The following is a 19,337-nucleotide window of genomic DNA, read 5'->3' as shown; positions in this document are numbered from 1 at the left end:
GAGGTTGGCTCCATCACCACCCATCGTGTTGGCCATAGCTATTGTTTTCTACTTAAATAGAAATATAGAAACAACATTCAGGTGTCAAACCAGCAATGGCTGGAATTCTTTCAAAGTTCAGAACTGTTGAAATTAAAAGCTATTGTTGCTATAGGATTTAGTCAAAGTGTGTCACCCATATATCAAAGACCGCTATTGAAAAGCTGGTAATTGACGTTTGTAACTGCTGTGTAAGATGATTCCTGGGATTATATAAATAATAACTATACTTTCTGCTAGTTGAACTTTGTGAAATGAAGTGTGGGGTGTTAATTCTGTTCTAGGCAACAGAATCTGATTTATGAATGACTGCACATCCACAGCTCCCACTTGAAGTCGGAGAGCTGCGTGTGCTCAACATGTCTGAAATACAGGTGCTCAACGTGTAAGCAGCTGTCTCAATTGACACTTGGTGGCTCACACTTTGCAATCACTCTTCAGAGGTGGGTGATCCAGAGCAGTAGACCAATCAATCATGGTTCCCTGATGGAAAAGGTTGGGTTTTTTTCCTCTCGTTCGTATCTCAATTTGACTTCCCGTTTTAAAACCAGATGCTTACCCTCTCTCACAAAGCCTGCCTTTGGTTGTTCTGGCAGCCGGGAGGATGAAGAAACGCAGTCTAAGCGTTCACCAAGATGGATAAACCAATGTGTATGCCGACAGTAACCCCAGGCTCCGTTCCTGCCGTTGACAGTGCGCACGCCCTGACGGCCGATGTCAGCGTGGCCGAGACCGCGGCGGCTGCCGAGCTCTTCCTGGCGGACGGCGTGGTGCTGACCGGCACGGCCACCGGGCTGCCCGCCCGGCCACAGGACCTGGCAGGTGGGAGCCAACACTGCAAGGAATCAGCTTCTGGAGTCACGTAGAAATAAATCTATAGACATGCTGTTCCTTAAGGGAAGAAAAAGGACGGAAGGAAAGAGAGTCTCACTGTAAGGTTTGATTTGATACAGCAGAACTAACGTGCACTAAGGTGCTAGTCAGATTGGCTGTCATACGGTACTAAACAACAGTTTGGCAGGATGAAAATGAAAATTATTTCAGGCTTTTATAACACTGAATGATGCTGAGGCTTTAATGAAAAAAATAAGTAAAAAAAATTAAGTAAAATATGTAAAAAACCCTGACTCTTCTGTTTCTAAAATGTCTTAATATAAGATAAAACTACCTTATTAGCTGCCTTATTAGAAAACTAACTAACTATAAATCTTTTCCATTGAAGAGTTAAGCATTTTTATCTTTCACAATGAAAATGGAAGTTCTACAAGAAAAGAGGCATTTTGATAAGACAACAATCCAAATAGGAATATCAGGGAAAATACTGCTTAGAAGATTTTGGGGAAGAATACAGGTTAATTGGTAGATAGAAAGGTATTACATAAAAATAAATTTTAAATGGTGTGGACTTCTCATTAAGAGTGTCATTTGACCTAAGAATTCTGACCTTTGCAAAAGTTTTATAAAATTGTTCATATTTTTATACTGGCATAAGTTTGGGCTGTCTTCATGAGAATGGATTACCCCCATGCTAGAGTTAAAATTCTATTATGGGTGCATTTGATGTTCATCACTAATTTAAATTTAGGTTAATGACTTGAATTTGAGGGTCTAACTACCTAAAATAGAATGTGTATGTTTTCAGGCTGTATTTTTTGCTGGCATGTTTAAACTTCACATGTTTTGAAGTTCCAGTGCAGAGTGAATTGTATTCAACTTATGTTAGCTGATGAGGGTGAGAAGCATACTTGCCATAGATACCTGGACCTCAAAGATCTTTTGAAATAATATGAAATCATTCAATGTTTTCAGGGGTTTACGTATATCATACATGCTTAACAGCATTTAAAGTGAATGTTGAGCTTGTCAAAATGGGGTTTTATTTCATACATATTAAACTTTTGCCAAATAGGTTATAAGCAACTATGCTTCAATCAACAATGTTGAAAAGAAAATGATGATTTGGTGTGAATATTGAACTCTTGAATTAGTTGGGTCTTCTGGTACAGTAAACTGGAATGATACATGGAACAGGTGACCATGAAAGCGAGGCGTGTTTTTAACACTACCAAATTTCAGTAATCTAGAGCTCCAGCCCTAACTGCAAGCAAAACCTCCACCACCTTTAATGCAGATTAAAGAGTTTAAAAAGGTATTTGATAAGTCTTAGGTCAAAATCCTAGGTTAAATTCTGCTTTCACAGATGCACATGCAACCTTCACTGATTTTTCTGTATCAGAGAGCAGAACGGGACCTCTGGGCCCACAGGTTTTTCACCACAGGACTCCAACCAGACAGCACCGGGGCTTCTGCTTTTCTTTCATGTGGACAAACATGTCAGTCTGTCTTGTTCTCTTTCTGGGTCCAAAGAACAAAATGAGTCAGAGCTGGCAGCTGTAATGAGCTACACACATTAATTTTATGTTTGGATTTCTGCTATGAAAGCAAGAATCTAGATCACAGATTTATTTTGCTTAATATACAGGGGTCTGGACATTAGCAGGCCCTCTTATAAGAAGGATGTTGGCTTAAAACAGTTAATGGAAGAACTTAAAAATCAATATTCCAGCGTATAAGGAAATGACAAATTAGGCATATCTATGTCAGCATGTTCTTAAAAGGAATTAGATATACAGTCTACAAAGTTGGTGTTGATGTGAGTGAAATTTTGCATTTCACGAATTTATGCAGCCCTGGAAGTGCTGTATTACGATGATACACACAATTGGGCACCTTTCATCACGCTGCAAAGCATTTCTTGAAAGCAGAACCAAGAGACAGATGAGATTTTTGTCATGTCTTTAGCTTTGTTGTGCAGTAATATAGAAGTGGTTTTGCCTTTGTGTTGAACTGACTGATTTGTGATGGGGTGTGGGAAATGAGTGTTTCCCTGTCAAGCCAGAGAACTGTTTTTGGTGGGTTTTGTTTGTTGTTTGTATTGCTGTCTTCTCAGCAGCAGCTGCGGGCATCGCTCCTCACAGCGGCTGGCAGGCCGGGCATCAGTGGTCAATGGAGCACAAGGCCTAAAAATCAAACTTCAGGTGACCGAGGAGCAGAAATTATAGCTGAGCATTTTGAATTACAATTAATTTATTTAATAAACCATATTTTCATTTAAGAGGTTATAGAAGTTTGTTCCAGTTTGCTACATTGTGAAATGTGCTTTGGGTGGAGAGTGGATCTCTCAGGTTTTCTCTTTGGGGTATAACTGCTGTTTTGAATCCAGGCTGTATTTTAAGTGACCTAAGCTTTGTGTATTGACTGCTTAGTTATCTGAGTGAACAAAGCAAATGGCCTCAGCTCAGTATCCAGTGGAAAATGGGGTACATCGTGAAACCCAACAGCTGGCTCTGACTGTCACCTACTTAGTTATTGTTCATAAAAGGGATATCAAGACTGGTTCACCCTCTCACCTTTCAATGGTACATTTGGGTCAAAAATAGAGGCTGCTGCCCTTGCGGTACCCTCAGAGATAAACAGGAGATGTGAGTCTCTGATCTGTACTTTTTGTGAGCCCTAGATTTAATGACAGAGAAAACATCCTTTGAATTAAAAAACTAAAATGTGTTACAGCGGAGCATTATCATAAACATAGTATTGTGTACAGTACTGCACGCTGCAGTGATTATTGCATATGAAAAAGCTGTTAAAGAAGAGTAGTCGAGCAAGTTATTTGCACAGCGGTGCTCATTTTTACGCTGCTCTTTGCCATTGTTTTCAAGCTAGGAGCATTTGGCCATTATTTCGTGTAACTTGTGCATACCATAGTTCAAATGCTTTCATTGTGCTTTGCAACCAAGCACTATTTCATGTGATTTTATTAAAGACGTGTCTGCAGATGTAGTCACAAGAAAGAGCACAGTGCCCTCTAGTTACGGTTTATTGAAATAGGGAAATGTGCAAGTTGCATAAACTTTAGGATCTTGTTATTGTAACATCACAAAATTGTCTCCTTTTCTCTTTGTGTCAAAACAAATATAATAAGAAGAGAAAAGTCAGGAAAGCTGAGAGAGATTTAAGGCAAAGCTCTGTGTTTAGAGGCATCTTGACAATGACTGAACGTTGCCACGCAAAATCAAATTTCACTGCTGTTGCTTTATTTTCTTTTACAAGTTAGAATTTGTATTAATGCAGACAGTAGACGAATCACCTTCTACTAATCAACTTTAGGCCTTGATATGCTTGTAAATGACTTAAAAGCAGCATCTGTAGCATATTGAATTAAGTAACCCAGGCTCATTGCAGAAGGAGCACTCCCATTGCTGTTCTTCACATTGTCAATCTGAATAAATCTCCAGCACAGGAGATGTGTGTGGACTCCATGTGTCATGTTTGGATCACAGCAGGAGTTGGATACCTTGCTACTTCGGAAAGCTTTGGGAGCTTTTATAGTTTCACAGTAGTCTTTGGTTTCGTTGGTTTTTTTTTTGCCTAGTAGGGCTGAGCTATTGTCTTACACCCGTGTGGTCGTGCTCTGTTTAATTAAAACAATTACCTGCTGATGTTCCTTATACACTTGTTGTGAAAACAAATATTGACTTAGAACACAATTCCTCTGGGAATTCAGTAAAGTACTGTTGTACAAATCTCTGGTCAGTTGTAGTACTGTAATTATGCAATGGTATCTATGTAAAGCAGATATATTTCTAAAAGCATGTAGATACTATATAAGTAAAATGCTGATTTTTCTAGAACAGGATTTCAGTAATAATGCTATAAATAACTAAAAATGAGTTATTTTGTTGCTGTAAGTAGGATGACTATAAGAATATAAAATATGCGTAGAAATAACTATAGTTTTAGTCATATATGCATGATCCATCTCATTTCTTTAAAAAATTTCAATAAGGACTGTGTGGGATGGTTTTATTTTTGTGTTAAAATGTTTGTAAGAAGGAGTTATTGTTCCTAGATGGAAAAATGGTGAGACATGTGACATAAAAACTGATTCAAGAGCATTTTAATTGATCCCCTTTCTTCAGTGTGGTAGGAAGGTGAAAAATAATTAGTCCTCCCTGAAGCGTAATTAATAAGTTAGGCTTCTGATGGAACTTCATTTAAACAATGTTTTGAAGCAGACTTTTATATGTATGCTTTCCCTAGTTACCTCAAACTCTAACCATCTTACTTCAGCTTATCACCAATTAAAGCAATTTATGTTTTTAAAGATCAGAAGTAATGCCTCACAACATCTCTGTAAGTAAGGGATGAAGCATCCAGTTCTATGATTGACTCTTAGATTGGTCAGTTTGAAACAAAAGGGTGAGAGGAATGCTTAGTAATTCTTGAACTGGGATTTTTTTTCCCCCCAGAGCTAGTACCAACCCAGATTCTGCAGAAAATACTCCAATAACCTTTTATTTATCTATGGGGAACCTTTCCGTGGCCAGAACAGGCATCCCCTTTTGTTTTTTTATTCTAAAAATTGTGAACTATGGTAACTCTGAACAGTCAGTTCTGTGGGAATGCACATACATTTCACAGTGGACACGACCACCTGAACTGTGGGCTGAAATCCACCCCTGTGTGTTAGGAATTAAATGGATGTGTAACATTTTGAGCCCTGTTTTGATATTTTGTCTATTTGTCCCTTTGCAACAAGGTAAAGGGTCAGATAATTAAGACAGACATACTGTATATAGAAAAAAATAATTGGCTTTTTTGTTCCATTGCCATTCATAGCAAGAGAAGTAGTAGTTATCAGTACTATCTCTTGCTTTCTGGTACTCTAGCTGGAGCTACCAATGTAGTCTATACAACCACTACTTGCTTTCCTACTTCCAAACCCCTGAAATCTATCATGAAGTAGAGCACACATTCCTTTTCTGTTCCCTGTGAAGAAGGCCCTTCTTGTTTCTTCACTGAAAATCTTCTGCTCGTTGTCAGCATAGCATAAATTCAGCAAGGAGACCTGGCCAAAATACACACCTGTCAAATTGCCATTATTGTGATTTAAACTGATGACTGAAGAACTGTAATGAGCACAGTTCTGCCACTGTAGTGATCTCACCAGAGCTGCAAAAAATAATCCGAGCTGACACAATGAATGGAAACAAGAATGGCATCATCTTCTCGTAGCTGTGTTTTGATTACTTCATGGAAAGACTGGAGGAGATGATTATTCACATCTTAAGGTGAGGGAAATCGAGAACACAGTTGACACTCCAGATGAGGCATGGGAGCCCACACGGTCACTCTGGCAGCAGTAAATTCTTTGCCAAGGTGATGGACCTGGTTTGCCTGGAATCTGTACTGGATGCTACTGCAAGACAGTAGTAAACAAGAGCTCCTTTGTGTGTATGCGTCGTACCGCAAGCACAACAAAGCCTCTAAGCCTGATGGTACCAATCACAGTAAGTAAAAGGGTCTGGTCCTGCTGTGCAAAAACTTCTTATCAGGGATAAGGAATATAGTAAAAGGCAGCACATTCTCTGCCAACCAGTTCAACTTAAAATTGCTTAAATCTTGTTCCTTAAGAATAAAGAGGGGTACAGGTACCAAGACCTAACTTCCATACCACTGAAACCATCCTCTGATACGTGGCCAGGAATATTCCTCTGCAGCGTTTCATACAACAACAGAAAGCAAAATAAAATAAAAGTGAAATTTTTCTTAACAGCTGTCCAGAGCTAACGGGTTTTTTTTCTAGATAAGTTGTTTTGTTTTATAGCAGAAGAAATAATGAGTTTCTTGATACTCACCTTTCTCTATTGTTGAAAAACTACACAAATTAGAGTCTTGAAAGAGTTTCAAGGATGGGACTTAACCCTAATTTTGTTTTTTCTCTCTGTCAGAGGTTAAACGTGCTGTGAAGATTCCTGTGTTGATTGGATCTGGAGTGACTCTGGACAATGTGAGGAATTATTTGGATGCAAACGCTCTAATAATAGGTTCGTATTTCAAGAGAGAAGGTTATTGGGCAAATGGTGTTGATCCTGACCGAGTAAAGAAGTTTATGGAACACATAAGTAAACTGCGAGAATGAATTTGCCAGCAAATAGTGTTTCTCTGTGTGTAGAAGTGCAGTGTGATACAGCGTACAGAATTAATGCACAGACATGTGCTTGAATGGCTAATAACATTAAATGAAAACGCAATCTCCGTAACTAACTGGCAAACATGGTGACACTTTACAATAAACTGGTGCTCTGATGTTTGTTTCTAGGCAGCACATTTCTGTGGCTCTCAAAGCCATCGCCAGTGCAAAACCAACTCTCCAAAGGCTTGTGTAATACGTTCTTTCCTATAAGTAAAATGCTTATGGGGCTTTAAGAATTTGTAGCAAATATTCATCACAGGTGAGCTGAGTTTTGTTTTGCCTCCGAGTACAATAGGATGCCCTAAGTTTACAGCTAAGAGTATTGTAAATTGGACAAGTTAATTAGCCTTTCAGTTTCCCCATCTGTAAAATGATGATAATAGTACCTACATCACAAAGGGGTTGTAAGACATAATAAATGAATGTACAGCACTTTCATCTCCTGAAATGAAGGGCTCTATTAAAGTTCAAGATCATTATTTTTTCATTAGAATTGTGCATTTATTACAAAAATGCAGTAATTGTATACCATACAAAATTTTAATATAATTGGGCAGTTGATTTATTTACAGTACTTACTAGAGAAAAAATGTAAATGTTTAATTACGTTTTAAGTAGAGCTGGAATTTAATCAAAATGTTTTTCCAAAAATCAGAAATTTTAATAAAGGTTTGTTATTTTTTAGTAAGCTCCTACAGCTTTGTACCTCTTCAGACTGACATTAGTGGTGCTAAAAACTGCCAGGTTCCTTCCATTTACCTTCCATAGTTACACAAGGTGTAATTATGATGAAAACCTTTCTACCAAAGCTGACAGCAAACACAGATTTTCATTTTTCCTGGGAAATGTAGAGGAAAAATACGACAGTCTTACTGTGTGTGTTGTAAGAGATTCCACGTGAATTTGATCTTTTAGCTCTAAGGAAGCTTAAAATAACCCAAAGAATACCTGTAGTGTCATGGTTGTATAAAATGTGGGCATATGTTTTCATTCCTGGGGACTGGGAGCTCAGTTTGTCCTTTGGGATTTCCCTCTCTCTCTTTCCTTGACATCTCTGTCTCAGGCTTCTGCTGATGCTAATGAAAGTTATATTGTAGATATCAAAGCAAGTGTACGAACATGTTTTTTGTGTCAGCTGGCAGAATGCCCATACTTCTCTGAACAAAAAATACATCCTCCTTTCAAAGGCAGAAAGATTTTCAAGAAATTTAGTTTAATTAACATGGTGGTGATTCCAGAACATCACACTGTGAGATTAAGTCTTCTCCTCAGGTTTCTTTTTTCTAGATCAGTCTGTTGTAGCCACATGGCTACAAGTCTGATGGGGAACGGCTGAGGGAGCTGGGGCTGTTCAGCCTGGAGAAAAGGAGGCTGAGGGGAGACCTTATCACTGCCTACAACTACCTGAAAGGAGATTGTAGCATGGAGGGTGTTGGTGTCTTCTCCCAAGTAACAAGCAATAGGATGAGAGGAAATGGCCTCAAGTTGCACCAGGGGAGGTTTAAATTGGATATTTGGAAAAATTCATTCACATAAAGGGTTGTCAGGCTCTGGAACAGGCTGCCCAGGGAAGTGGAGTCACCATCCCAGGTGGTATTTAAAAGACATGTAGATGTGGTGCCTAGGGACATGGTTTAGTGGTGGACTTGGCAGTATTAGGTTAATGGTTGGACTCAATGATCTTAAGCTTCTTTTCCAACTAAAATCATTCTGTGATCTGGTTTAGTCTTTAAATTCTCAGCCTGAGTAATGAGTTCTCTCTTACATCCTCTACTGTGAAAAACATCACATTAAATAAAAAAGAATTAATTTAGATATGAGTAACATACATATTTTTTATCTTTGTGTGTTTAGGACTGTTTTCAGGCCTTCTACAAGTTGCATATATTTACATACATCATTGCACAGAAGATTTAATGATTGTTGTCCCAACAGATATTTTCTATTACAATTGTTACTTTGAAATTTATTCTCAGTAAACATGCAAGCAACGAGCACTAGCCAGTGCTCTAGTGCTGTAAGAAGAGTAAATATCTTCAAGTAGTCAGCTGAAAACTACAACAAATACACTGATAAAGATTGTTCAGTGACGATAATTATTTTTAAAGAAACTGATTACAGTTGCCAAAAGTCACAACCATCACTGTGTGAAAATATAATGTGTTACCAGCATGTTTCTTGAATTGGTTTCTACTCATTCACATCCTAAAAACTCCCAAGTGACTGGAACTCAAATGGGCTCTCATCTGAATGGAGGGGGTGGTGAGAACTACCTCAGTGCTGCATGCAGGGTCTGAATGAGATGGTGTCATACATGGTAGTCTTTGTAAGACAAAAACCCTAATGAGTTGCTGTAATACTCATGACATGCAATGAATCCTGTAGACAGCACTTTCACTGTCAGGATTTCATTTAACACCCCACTGTGTAACCCTTACGGAAGGATCAGACCATAACTTGGGTCTGCATTGTTATGTATGAGTGGTAAGTGCAGAATTTAGGGAACAGAAGTAAAGGAAAGCTAATTTAAAGCCTAGAAATGTGACTGATCACCAACTCTTTATCATTCTTTGTGCTGAAAGTGTTTGTCTAGCAGCATTAAGCATCTGCTTGCCTGTTTCTCACAGATGCTGGAAGAAGAATCTGACCTTTTGTTCAGAAAGTGTTTGAATATTTAATGTAAAAATATTAAGTTATCAGAAAGGCTGTCTCTTTTGGGAAGACTGTTCAATTTTTTTACAGCCCAAGTTGTTAAAGTACTTTGGAGCATGAACAACTTCAGAGCAGAACAAAGCAGGCAAGTGCTAATGTGTAGAAACTCCAGAAGTAAATAACAGCTGTTCAAGAAGACTTCTATTAAATATGTATTAATTAATTTGAAGTGCATCGCTTAAATATGTGAAGAGATTATCTTGTGTTAATTTACATTAAAACACAGCACTTGTTAGCCTCATTACAGTATCTTAAGTATATCCTGAGCTATCACCTCATCCTACATTGAACATTTTGTTGGGTGTTGATTGCTTTTGATTTGCCCTTTTAAAATGCCAGCTAGTGGCCTCCCTTTCTTGTTGGATCTCTTCCTTCTCTCAGATTGTGCTCTTGCATAGTACTCACATCCATTCTGTGCTGAGCAGAAAAAACTTGAAAATAGATTGTGAAAATACAGCAATAATTGCCCACCTGAAAATCACGTGTGGTTCTTGCTGTTGACTGAATGAACCAGAGGAGAGAATGTAAGTGTCTGTTTGTGTAACAAAGTGACTTTACGTGAAGATTCAGTATCACCTTTAGGACAGGAAAAATACTTAGTAAAAGAGAGGTCTCCTTGGTAAAGTTATAGATAATTAAAATTCACTGGTCATAATACGCTTTGTCTAAGTCAATGCATAAGTCTTAATACAACTTCATTCCACTCATAAAACAGCTATTTTTATCTGGACCTAGCAAGCCAAATGTTTTTCTACCTATTTTGGTGCTGAAAATATGTAAGCTTGTAAGATTTATGGATAATTTCCAGATATTTCCTTCCTGGTGTCATACAGTCAGCTAATCCAGTTGCCAGGCTATTCTTTCATCCCATTATTTTGGCCCTGCAGACTCCCTGATTACAAGTTGGGAGTCCAGTTCTTGTTTCCTGCACCTATTCCAACAAACTCCTCACTGGTGGAAAATGGAGGAATAAAAGGACTGGCAGGCAGGTCCTGACAGAGCAGGAAGGGGGAGGAAAACCAAAATACTTGGCTTTAGCAAAACCTAGAAGTCAATGACGAAGTGCTACATTGCACGGTTCTATTGAGAGAAGTGATTGGGGATGTTTGCTGTAGTTTCAGGTTGTTTGCAGCCTCTTCACTGAAGACTTTATGAGTTCACACCTGGGTTATGTTTCCAAGATCATCTCTGCTGATATATGTGCTCAGGGAGACATTTTTTCCTAAAGGAAAGCTGAAGTTTTGCAGGATAATTATGGCAATAAGGGGTGATAACTGTAGCAAAATGCAGGCTTGGAATTTGCAGCTCTTTGGTTTAAGAGCAGATTACAGGTTTGCATTACAAAAACTTCCCTTGCTCCCTGCACTTTTCCCCAGCATCCCGTCAGTGTTTGCTCTGCTGAGCAACATAGAAGTTGAGTTTAAGGACAGAACTGTCTGTGGCTTTTTTCTTGCACATCTGCAGTGCTTATCTATGCGACCTAAATGCTGCATTGTTTAGAAATGGAGGAAAACTGGGCTGAGATATTCTTTGTTGGGGACTAACATGCCATGGTGTGTAGTAGAATTGACTCTCTACTCTATGGTCCCCGTCGCAGAAATACCATCAGAACATAATATCCTTCAGAGAGAGACAGGGGATTCTTGGACTTCTGCCTTGGAGGTGTCAGGGAAACCCACCCAGTTAGCTTCTTGCTTTTATAAGAACTGGGGCTTGCAATAAATTGTTTATGTTGAGGCATTATGGAATTTCTCTCAATTATTTTCCCTACTCTTAACCATTGTTTGACTGTTAGTGACAAGAATTATTTGATCCTTTGAACACTTGTTTTAGAGGTAAAACCCTATTTCCCTTAGGATGTCTGTTAAAAACCTGTGTTAGGACTAATAACTTCAATCACATTGTTCTCCTATGGTGGCTGGTTAGGAATATTCTATTGAAGAGTCCATGCTTGGTCAATATGAAGTCAAAAATGTTGCAGAGTTTCCTGACTGCACTCATGTTCCTGACTCCATCTGTCAACAAGACTTTGACACTCACTCATTCGGGTCCAGACAGACCTGTGAGATGCTTTCCTTGGATTATTCTTCAGCTGGCAAAGTTACTACTTGAAATGTTGAGGGCAACAGGTGCTTTTTCACCCCAATCTTTAATAAACTGATTTTTCTGGGGGAAGGAGGAAGTCTTTCTGCAATGCAAATAGGAAAGCCTTTCACATGAGGCAAAATGGTTGCAATTCAGAACGTAGTCTGTTTCTTTGCTTACAGTTTGAAGCTTTAGAAGAATTAAAGGTAAGGAGAGCCTAAGATGTTTCTTATTAAACACTTAAGGAATGGAAAAGATGTGTAGGGTAATTATCTTGATTAAAAAACTGTTGATCTTATTAACAGGTAGTTTTCTTTCAATATGTCAAAAAAGGATTTTGCTGATTTGAGCTGAAACGAATACTCTCTGTTTATGTTTAAATTCCCTCTTTCCTGTCACTGTCAAATTTTCATTGTTTCACAAAGTAAATTCAGTGTCAGACAGCAACTGTTGGTGTTTCATAATTTCTTTTTCCAGAGGCCGTCACTCTCCTTGAAATGAACGGGACAGAGATGCTGTTTGGTTGTGTGGAATGCTGAGTTATCGGGTGTTCCTTTTCTGCTTGTAGGCATTTGTTTCTGAAAATAACATCTACACTTGTAGAAGCAGAATGAGGAACAGATGAGAATTTCAAAAAAATGAAATGTTGATGTGGAGGGAGCACATGGTCGGTGTTAGTTAATACAAACAGGTTAGAATTACTAACAGGTTAAGCAGGTATTAATACCAGGTTCTTGAATCCTTGTCCATCCTTGATTTTCCCTTCTGTAAACTAAAATGCAATTTCTACTTCTGCCCCACCATGTGTTCAAAGGGAGATGGAATATACGCTGTAAAGTGTTAGGAGTTCATGAAGCAGTGGGTGTTTAGGATCCTTTTATTAGTTAGCAAACAAAATTAAGTGTAAAAATGTAAGTTAATCATACAAGAAATTTTAAATATTTCAATTTGCCCAATCTGATATGAAATGAAATGTTCAAAACAGTAGTTAAACTCAGAATTGTTCGACTTTGTGCTGCAGTCCCTGTACTAGCTGTGCCTTGTCATACCGCTGTCAGAATGAGGTGACAGAACAGAGGACATTGAAATGTTTCATACAAGTGTGGGAGGAATCCCAAATTCAACAGTAAACAAGGATGAAAAGGAAAGCAGCAGAGTAAGGGCAAGAAAAGATGCTCAAGTTTGCTGCAGTTCCTGCCTCATTGTTTATTCCAGCTTCCTGCTTTTTCAGTTCGCCTCTCGAGCCTTTCTTGTGCATGTACATAGATTACAGTATGCAGAAGACTAAGAATAAGCTGAAGGCAGAAACTGCCTTAATGAAGACATTCTTGTGATAGAAAAAAGATTTTGTTGTCCACAGATGCGCAAAGAAAAATAGAAAAGCAGCTGCCCTCAGAAATGCAGTAAAAGTAGAGATGAGCGCTACGTCATGATGCTTTAGTCAAAATCTGATGTGTTGAAAGTCTTTGAGAGGATCTGTACTGTTGTACAGAGATATAACCAAGAGGAGAAACACGAAGCTTCTGCTGGAAAAATACTGCAAGCCTCATCTGTTAGATACTGTCCTGAATGGTGTTGACTTTTTGTCAACTTTCAGCTGGAGAATAAGAATAAAAGGAAATAGCTTTCAACTGCTCTGTTATGGATGACAATATTAATATTGTGTCCTGTCAAAAACCTCTGTTTCCTTAAGACCAAGCTATAGAGGTATAGTCATGTGCTGTCATCTTCCAGAGGAAGATTCTGAAGGTTGACACAGCATAAAGGTGATGGAAGAAATGTACATGGCAAGTGGAGTGGGTAGGTGAGATGAAGCGGAGCTGAGACACCGCACTCAGCGAAGGCTTCTGGCTCACCCGGCCTGCAGAATTAAGAAAGCAGGGATGTAGGTGGTCAGTAACGAGTGATTAAATTTGCAGGTTATCTGCACTATACCCATGAGGTGGGGAGCACTGGGGCTTGGGTGAATTGGGATGGCTTATTTTACCCCTTGCACTATCTGTTTAAAGTATCAACTGGAGCATTCATGAGAGCAAATGCAGCTGGTGGCATTTGGGCTGTGGAAATTATAGTTTGAAACACTTCTCTAAGAGTAATTCGAGAGCTTAAAGAATTATATGACTAATATTTCATTTGAGCACTGAAAACCTTCACGTTTCAGGAAAGATTTTTATATTTTTTTTCTTTTACACAGCCTTGATCAAATAGCCAAAAATATTATTGGATTCCTCTGAAGCACCAGCCATGGCTGCAGCAACATACCCAGCGAAATAGATCAGTGGTCCAATCTGCTTTGACAACTCCCATGTAACTAAAAATAGGAGAAATAGAAGAGGAAATTTGTAGGGCTGGTAGTGGCTTGTATTTTTCAATAATTTATCAAGATTCAAGAGCACAGATTTCCTTTGGGAAATATTAGTTCTTAGGTTTACAAAGTGCCTCAGTTGTAAATACCCATAAAAATGACAATTTGGTAGGTCGTATTTATTCTTAAGCGGGTCAAAGGACATTAGCGTATTCCTACTATATAAATCTGTCAAGTACAGAATTTCTTTATGCTCCCAAATCACAAAAGCGCCTCTTACAGTCAAGGAGAAAATGTTGCATTATTGCCAATCAAGGACAACAAGCAAGCATATCGATCTCTACCCAATAACTTTTGCCCTCCTCGCTAAGTTTTTATCACTGAAACTGGACACATCAAGGGATTGGATTTAATATATACATATGGTGCTGATTTATTACAAGAGGAGAAATACAGTCTGGCCTTACTTCTAGCTCAATATTTTAACACTTATTTTATTTCTTGCATGGAACCTTGCAATGACTTTTTCTACAGACAGAGTGTATAACTTTCAGATATCCCAGGATGTGCACAAATCTTAAGCTCACAAAGGTACATTGGCTGTTATATGTTTACACGCATCTTGCATTCGGTGGTCTTACAGTCTTGAGTCTTGATTTGGAGGGTTCACGTACACATGAGTCTGTAGCAGGGGTGCTGTTGGTTTCAGAGAGGCGTAACTAAAGATAAGCTTAGGGACATTGGAGGCTACATAGGCACAAAAGGTCTGGATGCTGCTGGCTGAGCCTGCTCTGAAGATGCGCTGGTTTTCATCTCATCTGTGGAGCTGTGTACCTAAAGCCTTATGTATAAGGGCTGTTTACCAGTCACAGACACTGGAATGCAGCAGAGGGCTGGCATTGTCCTTGGTCTTTCTGCATTCTTTCTCTTGTTGGTGAAACTTGTCAGTTTTTTTGTTGATCACTGCAGAGTGTTTGGCCCACTCCACAAATGCAGAATATTTGAACTCTCTGTGTACAGTGATACCCATGGCTGTGGTAGAAGTGTGATCAGTGAATTACTTATTGGAAGCCAAGTGCATCTACAAAACCGAAGGGAAAGATCTTAATCACAGAATTACAGAACAGCGGAGACTGGAAGGAGCATCATCGAGTCCAAGCCCCCAGCTCAAATCAGGGTCAACTGGAACAGGTTGCTTAGGATCTAGATAGGTTTTGGATATCTGCAAGGATGCAGTTTCCACAACCTCTCTGAGTAACCTGCTCTAGTATTTCAGCGTTCAAGGGTAAGCTACTGAGTTAAAAACACAGGTCATGTATGTCAGCAGGAGCAGATACCCGCTAATTTTGTAACAAAAAATGTATTAAGCAAGTATCCCAGAGGGCAAACAGCTCTCTCTTATTGTGTAATTATAGATCCTGTTTGTTTTTTCACCTGTGTGGGAAAAAGATGCCAGTTTTGATTGCTCTTTGGCTGCTTAAGAGCCGGGCAACCCCTCCATAGAGTAAAAGAATGCAGAAGTAGCTGATGGATTTGTTGCTCGTGTTCATAATGATGTGGAGAGAGCTGAAAAGGCCACATCCCACTCTGTTATTTCCTGATGGAGTGGGCAGAGGGACATATGTTGAATTTCTTGAGATGTGTCCTTCCCCAGCCAGACATCATGTCGAGAGGTTATTTTCAAGGATTCTGTATGTTTGTCAGGATTTCCAGATGTGTAGTAATGCCAGCATTTTCTCGGCACGTGAGCAAATCCTTTCTACCGAGCATGTATCGCAAATCTGACGCTTATGGAAACGCTCCCTGCACATGGCGTGCACACTCACAGTAAATCTGATGCAGCTGGGGCTCTTGTGCGTGTGCCCTCCTGTGGGTTTTCACAAGCACAACAAATTGAGTGTGTCCCAAACATCTTGGGTTTACTGTGTGTGTTCAGACCATCTGTGCAACACATGTACCACACCTCTAGTGATGCTTTAAGGGCTGGGCACAATACATAGTGCCTGGTGATGCATTTCAGTATAGGAGGAGTTCAGAACAAGATTGTGGCACACTCAGAAATCATGCTTTTCACTGAGAGCCTCTAGGAAGGAGCTGATTTTTGGTTCTGCAGTATCCTGACTTGTCTCAGTCCAGTAAGCCTTATCCTACCATCAGTGTGCTTTCCCATTGCGTAGCTTTTGAAAGTATCTGAGAAGGCAGTGGGTTTTGATTTGGGGAGTGTGTGTATCTTGACTGGAACATATTTTCTTCACCAATGTGAATTCAAGCCAGAAGAGGAGAGAAAAAGGGAGTGAACAACTTGGAGTTGAGAGGAAAATATGACCCAGGGTATGCATTATCCATTTTCAGTGTCAGATGGAATTGTTGAGCTTTGCCAGCCGCCTTGAAATCACCGCTCCAAATCAGGCCCAGAAAGTTACAAGTATTTCTATGCGATTCTCACCTTTCCAGGTAAATACAGAAAGCTATAGCTGCCAGAGCAGTGATGAATCATGACTTCCTTCCATCCAAAGAGCCTTGGGCTTTTTCCTCCTCCAAGCATTTAACTTCACTTGCAGGGCTGATGGAAGAGCGGTAGATTTTTTTTTTTCCCCCCAAATATCCATTTGCCTTTCCATTTATCTACTTTGATCTAAAATATAGAACCTGATGGATGCCCTAGGTAAATCAAACATTTTCTGTCTGCCAAAACGGTTTTGCAAATGCTTATTTCATGCCATTACCATTTTTCTGTTTCTAGCAGTAAATCAAAAAGTATCAGCCATTCATCCACTTTAAAAGTAATGCCTTTCCTTTGCATAATTACACATACCCAGTGGAGATCTGTATGCACAGTAAATCTATTCCTTTAAAAGGTTTTGCCTTAAGTACCACAGTGACATAAATTGGTGTAGCTCAAATTTATTTATTTAAAAGGTTTATTCTTTTAACTGATCGGGTAACTGTTCTACTTCCATTGTTTGATTTGGGTGGGGAGGGCTTTTATTAATGTATCAAATTTAATTCTGCAGCAGATGTTTATGTAGGAAGGTCTCGCTCTTTACGGGACTTGTAGCAATTGATATGTGTGTGTAATTTATTCTCATTACAAGTTTATTCTTAACTGGTGTTCAGGGGGTCTTCACTGTATCTCCAGTAGATCCTTGAGAATTAAATAGTTTAATGAATGTAATGAGCAAACCTGAAAGAAATACACATAGAGAAGCATATGTATTTGGACATTAACCCTCCAAATTTGCAAATAACATAAGTACAGTTCTATAAGTGAGTGAGAAATTGCCAAAAATAAATATCTTCCAGTCATAAGTACCGCAGACAGTATTTTGGCAAAGGAAAGATTGAAAAAAGATGATCTCTCCATCTTTCTGATGTTAACTTGCTCATCTTTGTAAGTTGGGCTTGTAGCTCTCAAGGGTGTCAAACCTAAAGCAGACAAGCCCAGCTGGTGGAAACCTGGGAGTGAAATGATTAATTCTTTAGCAGATTCGAGTTTATTTTTAGGCTTTATAGAATAATATTCAATTTCAGTCACAGGGAAATGATAGGAAGCATCTTAAAAAACAAACAAAACCAAACCAACCAAACAAACAAAAGAGACACAAAAAAAACTTTACCAGAATGGCACAAAGTAATAAAACAGCAGAACTTAACTACAGTTGGGCAGGTAAACATATCCCAATTGCATTTGAAATTTTGGCTACAGTATAGTCCTGCAAATATTTGCATATGTGTTCAGTTTAGTGCATGTGAGTATTCTTGAGATGTGCACCAACTCTGAGGATACACCAGATTGCAGGTTAGATTATGATATGAATGATATCATGGAGAACTGAACAAAATTTCTAGTGTGAATGTATTTTCTATTAACATATTTTTCATGGTACCGGATGTGAAAGTGAAATTAAAGGTGTCTGTATTTTGTAAGGTTACACAATAAAAACATGCAGAAACATTCTGGGGAGAGGATGGTTCCAAGGTCTTGAATCTTGTTTGGTTAACAAACATAGTTTCATTATACAACCAAAATATTCACCCCTATGGTTTCATACTATCCATGTTATCTTTTTTGCTGGCATCAGAGTGTTGTTGACAAACTTTCCTACACTTGGAAAGGAAAAACTGCTTTAGTATCCAAGGCAAACCTTGGAAAATGCCATTTCCTTGGAAAATGCCATGGGATGAGAAGGTACATATGATAATCATAGATCTAGCAAGGACTGTGTATTGGAGGGAGGAGGTTTATTGCAGGCAGCTCCACATTCTATGTCCATTAAGGTCACTCTTTTGAGATTTCATTTAAAGCGAATCTCGCTTTTTGGGGTCTTTTTCTAACACATTAAGTAGATCAGAGGTTGCCAGCTGTCCTTTTTGATCACAATTGATGGTAGTGGTTGCAATCATATGGCTTCATGGTGATGTTGGGGAAGGGCAAGTACACTGGGTATGGGGGCTTGGGGAAGGGGGGAAATATCCCATTCAGACACGAGGGAGCAAGCTCAGCACTGGGGTTTTGACCTCAGTTGATTTATATACCCTAAAAATCTGACTCTGATCCTTGTTTTAGGTCAGTTCTAACCATTACATTTCACACTACTACTGCTCTGTGACAGCGAACAGCAGGCTTGCTTTAGTATTTAGGTTGATGCGTAGATACACAGTCTAATCCAACTGCTCCAGCCAGCCTGGGGTGTTTTCAGAGAGACATATGCCTTGGGTCGAACGTGATTTGTAGTGGTTCTTGATAATTTTAAGGGCAGGATTGTGTGAAGTAGTTGCCTGTGATAGAGGCTGGATGACTAAGTGACAAAGATTTCTCTTTAAATCCTGTGTCCTAGAATGTGCCCATGGGAGCTGCTAACGGGGAGCACTGGAGACCGCAGCCTTCCCCACTGGAACAGCCTCCCTCTGTTCTGCAGTTGGGAACCAGAGGAACCACCTTAAAGGGTGAGAGCGTACCTCAGCTCCCAAACTGCCTCATCTTTGTCTTCCCATGCTGTTTGCATCGATGCTAATCAATGTTAATTATGGTAGTGGGGCCTGTGATGTACTCATTAGAAGAGCCATCCTATTTTTTCAGTGCTTGTACAGTCTGTAACACAATAGAGCCCTGATTGGGGTTCCCTAGATGCTACAAATAGTAATACAAGTTGTTATAAT

At 39.2% G+C, this 19,337-nt stretch overlaps 1 protein-coding gene across 4 annotated transcripts in view; it reads left to right on the top strand.

Moving 5' to 3' along the window:
- LOC308044903 (uncharacterized protein F13E9.13, mitochondrial-like) overlaps nucleotides 1–19,108 on the top strand; it is a 36,494-nt gene extending 17,386 nt beyond the window's left edge. For 2 of the 4 annotated variants that reach the window (XM_080351861.1, XM_080351863.1), the window contains 2 exons: nucleotides 734–861; nucleotides 6,831–7,310. In XM_080351861.1, the coding sequence (XP_080207987.1) occupies nucleotides 734–861; nucleotides 6,831–7,021 (319 nt within the window). In that variant the 3' untranslated portion in view covers nucleotides 7,022–7,310. Of the gene's footprint in view, nucleotides 1–733; nucleotides 972–6,830; nucleotides 7,311–19,015 lie in introns of those variants that run through there. The other 2 variants (XM_080351862.1, XR_013922689.1) reach the window with 2 other exon arrangements.
- The last annotated feature ends 229 nt before the right edge of the window (nucleotides 19,109–19,337 follow it).

Source organism: Nesoenas mayeri, assembly GCF_963082525.1.
Source record: "Nesoenas mayeri genome assembly, chromosome: 12".
Lineage (NCBI taxonomy): Eukaryota > Metazoa > Chordata > Aves > Columbiformes > Columbidae > Nesoenas > Nesoenas mayeri.
Note: the sequence above shows the minus strand (reverse complement) of the source record. Positions and strands in the feature narration are given on the sequence as shown.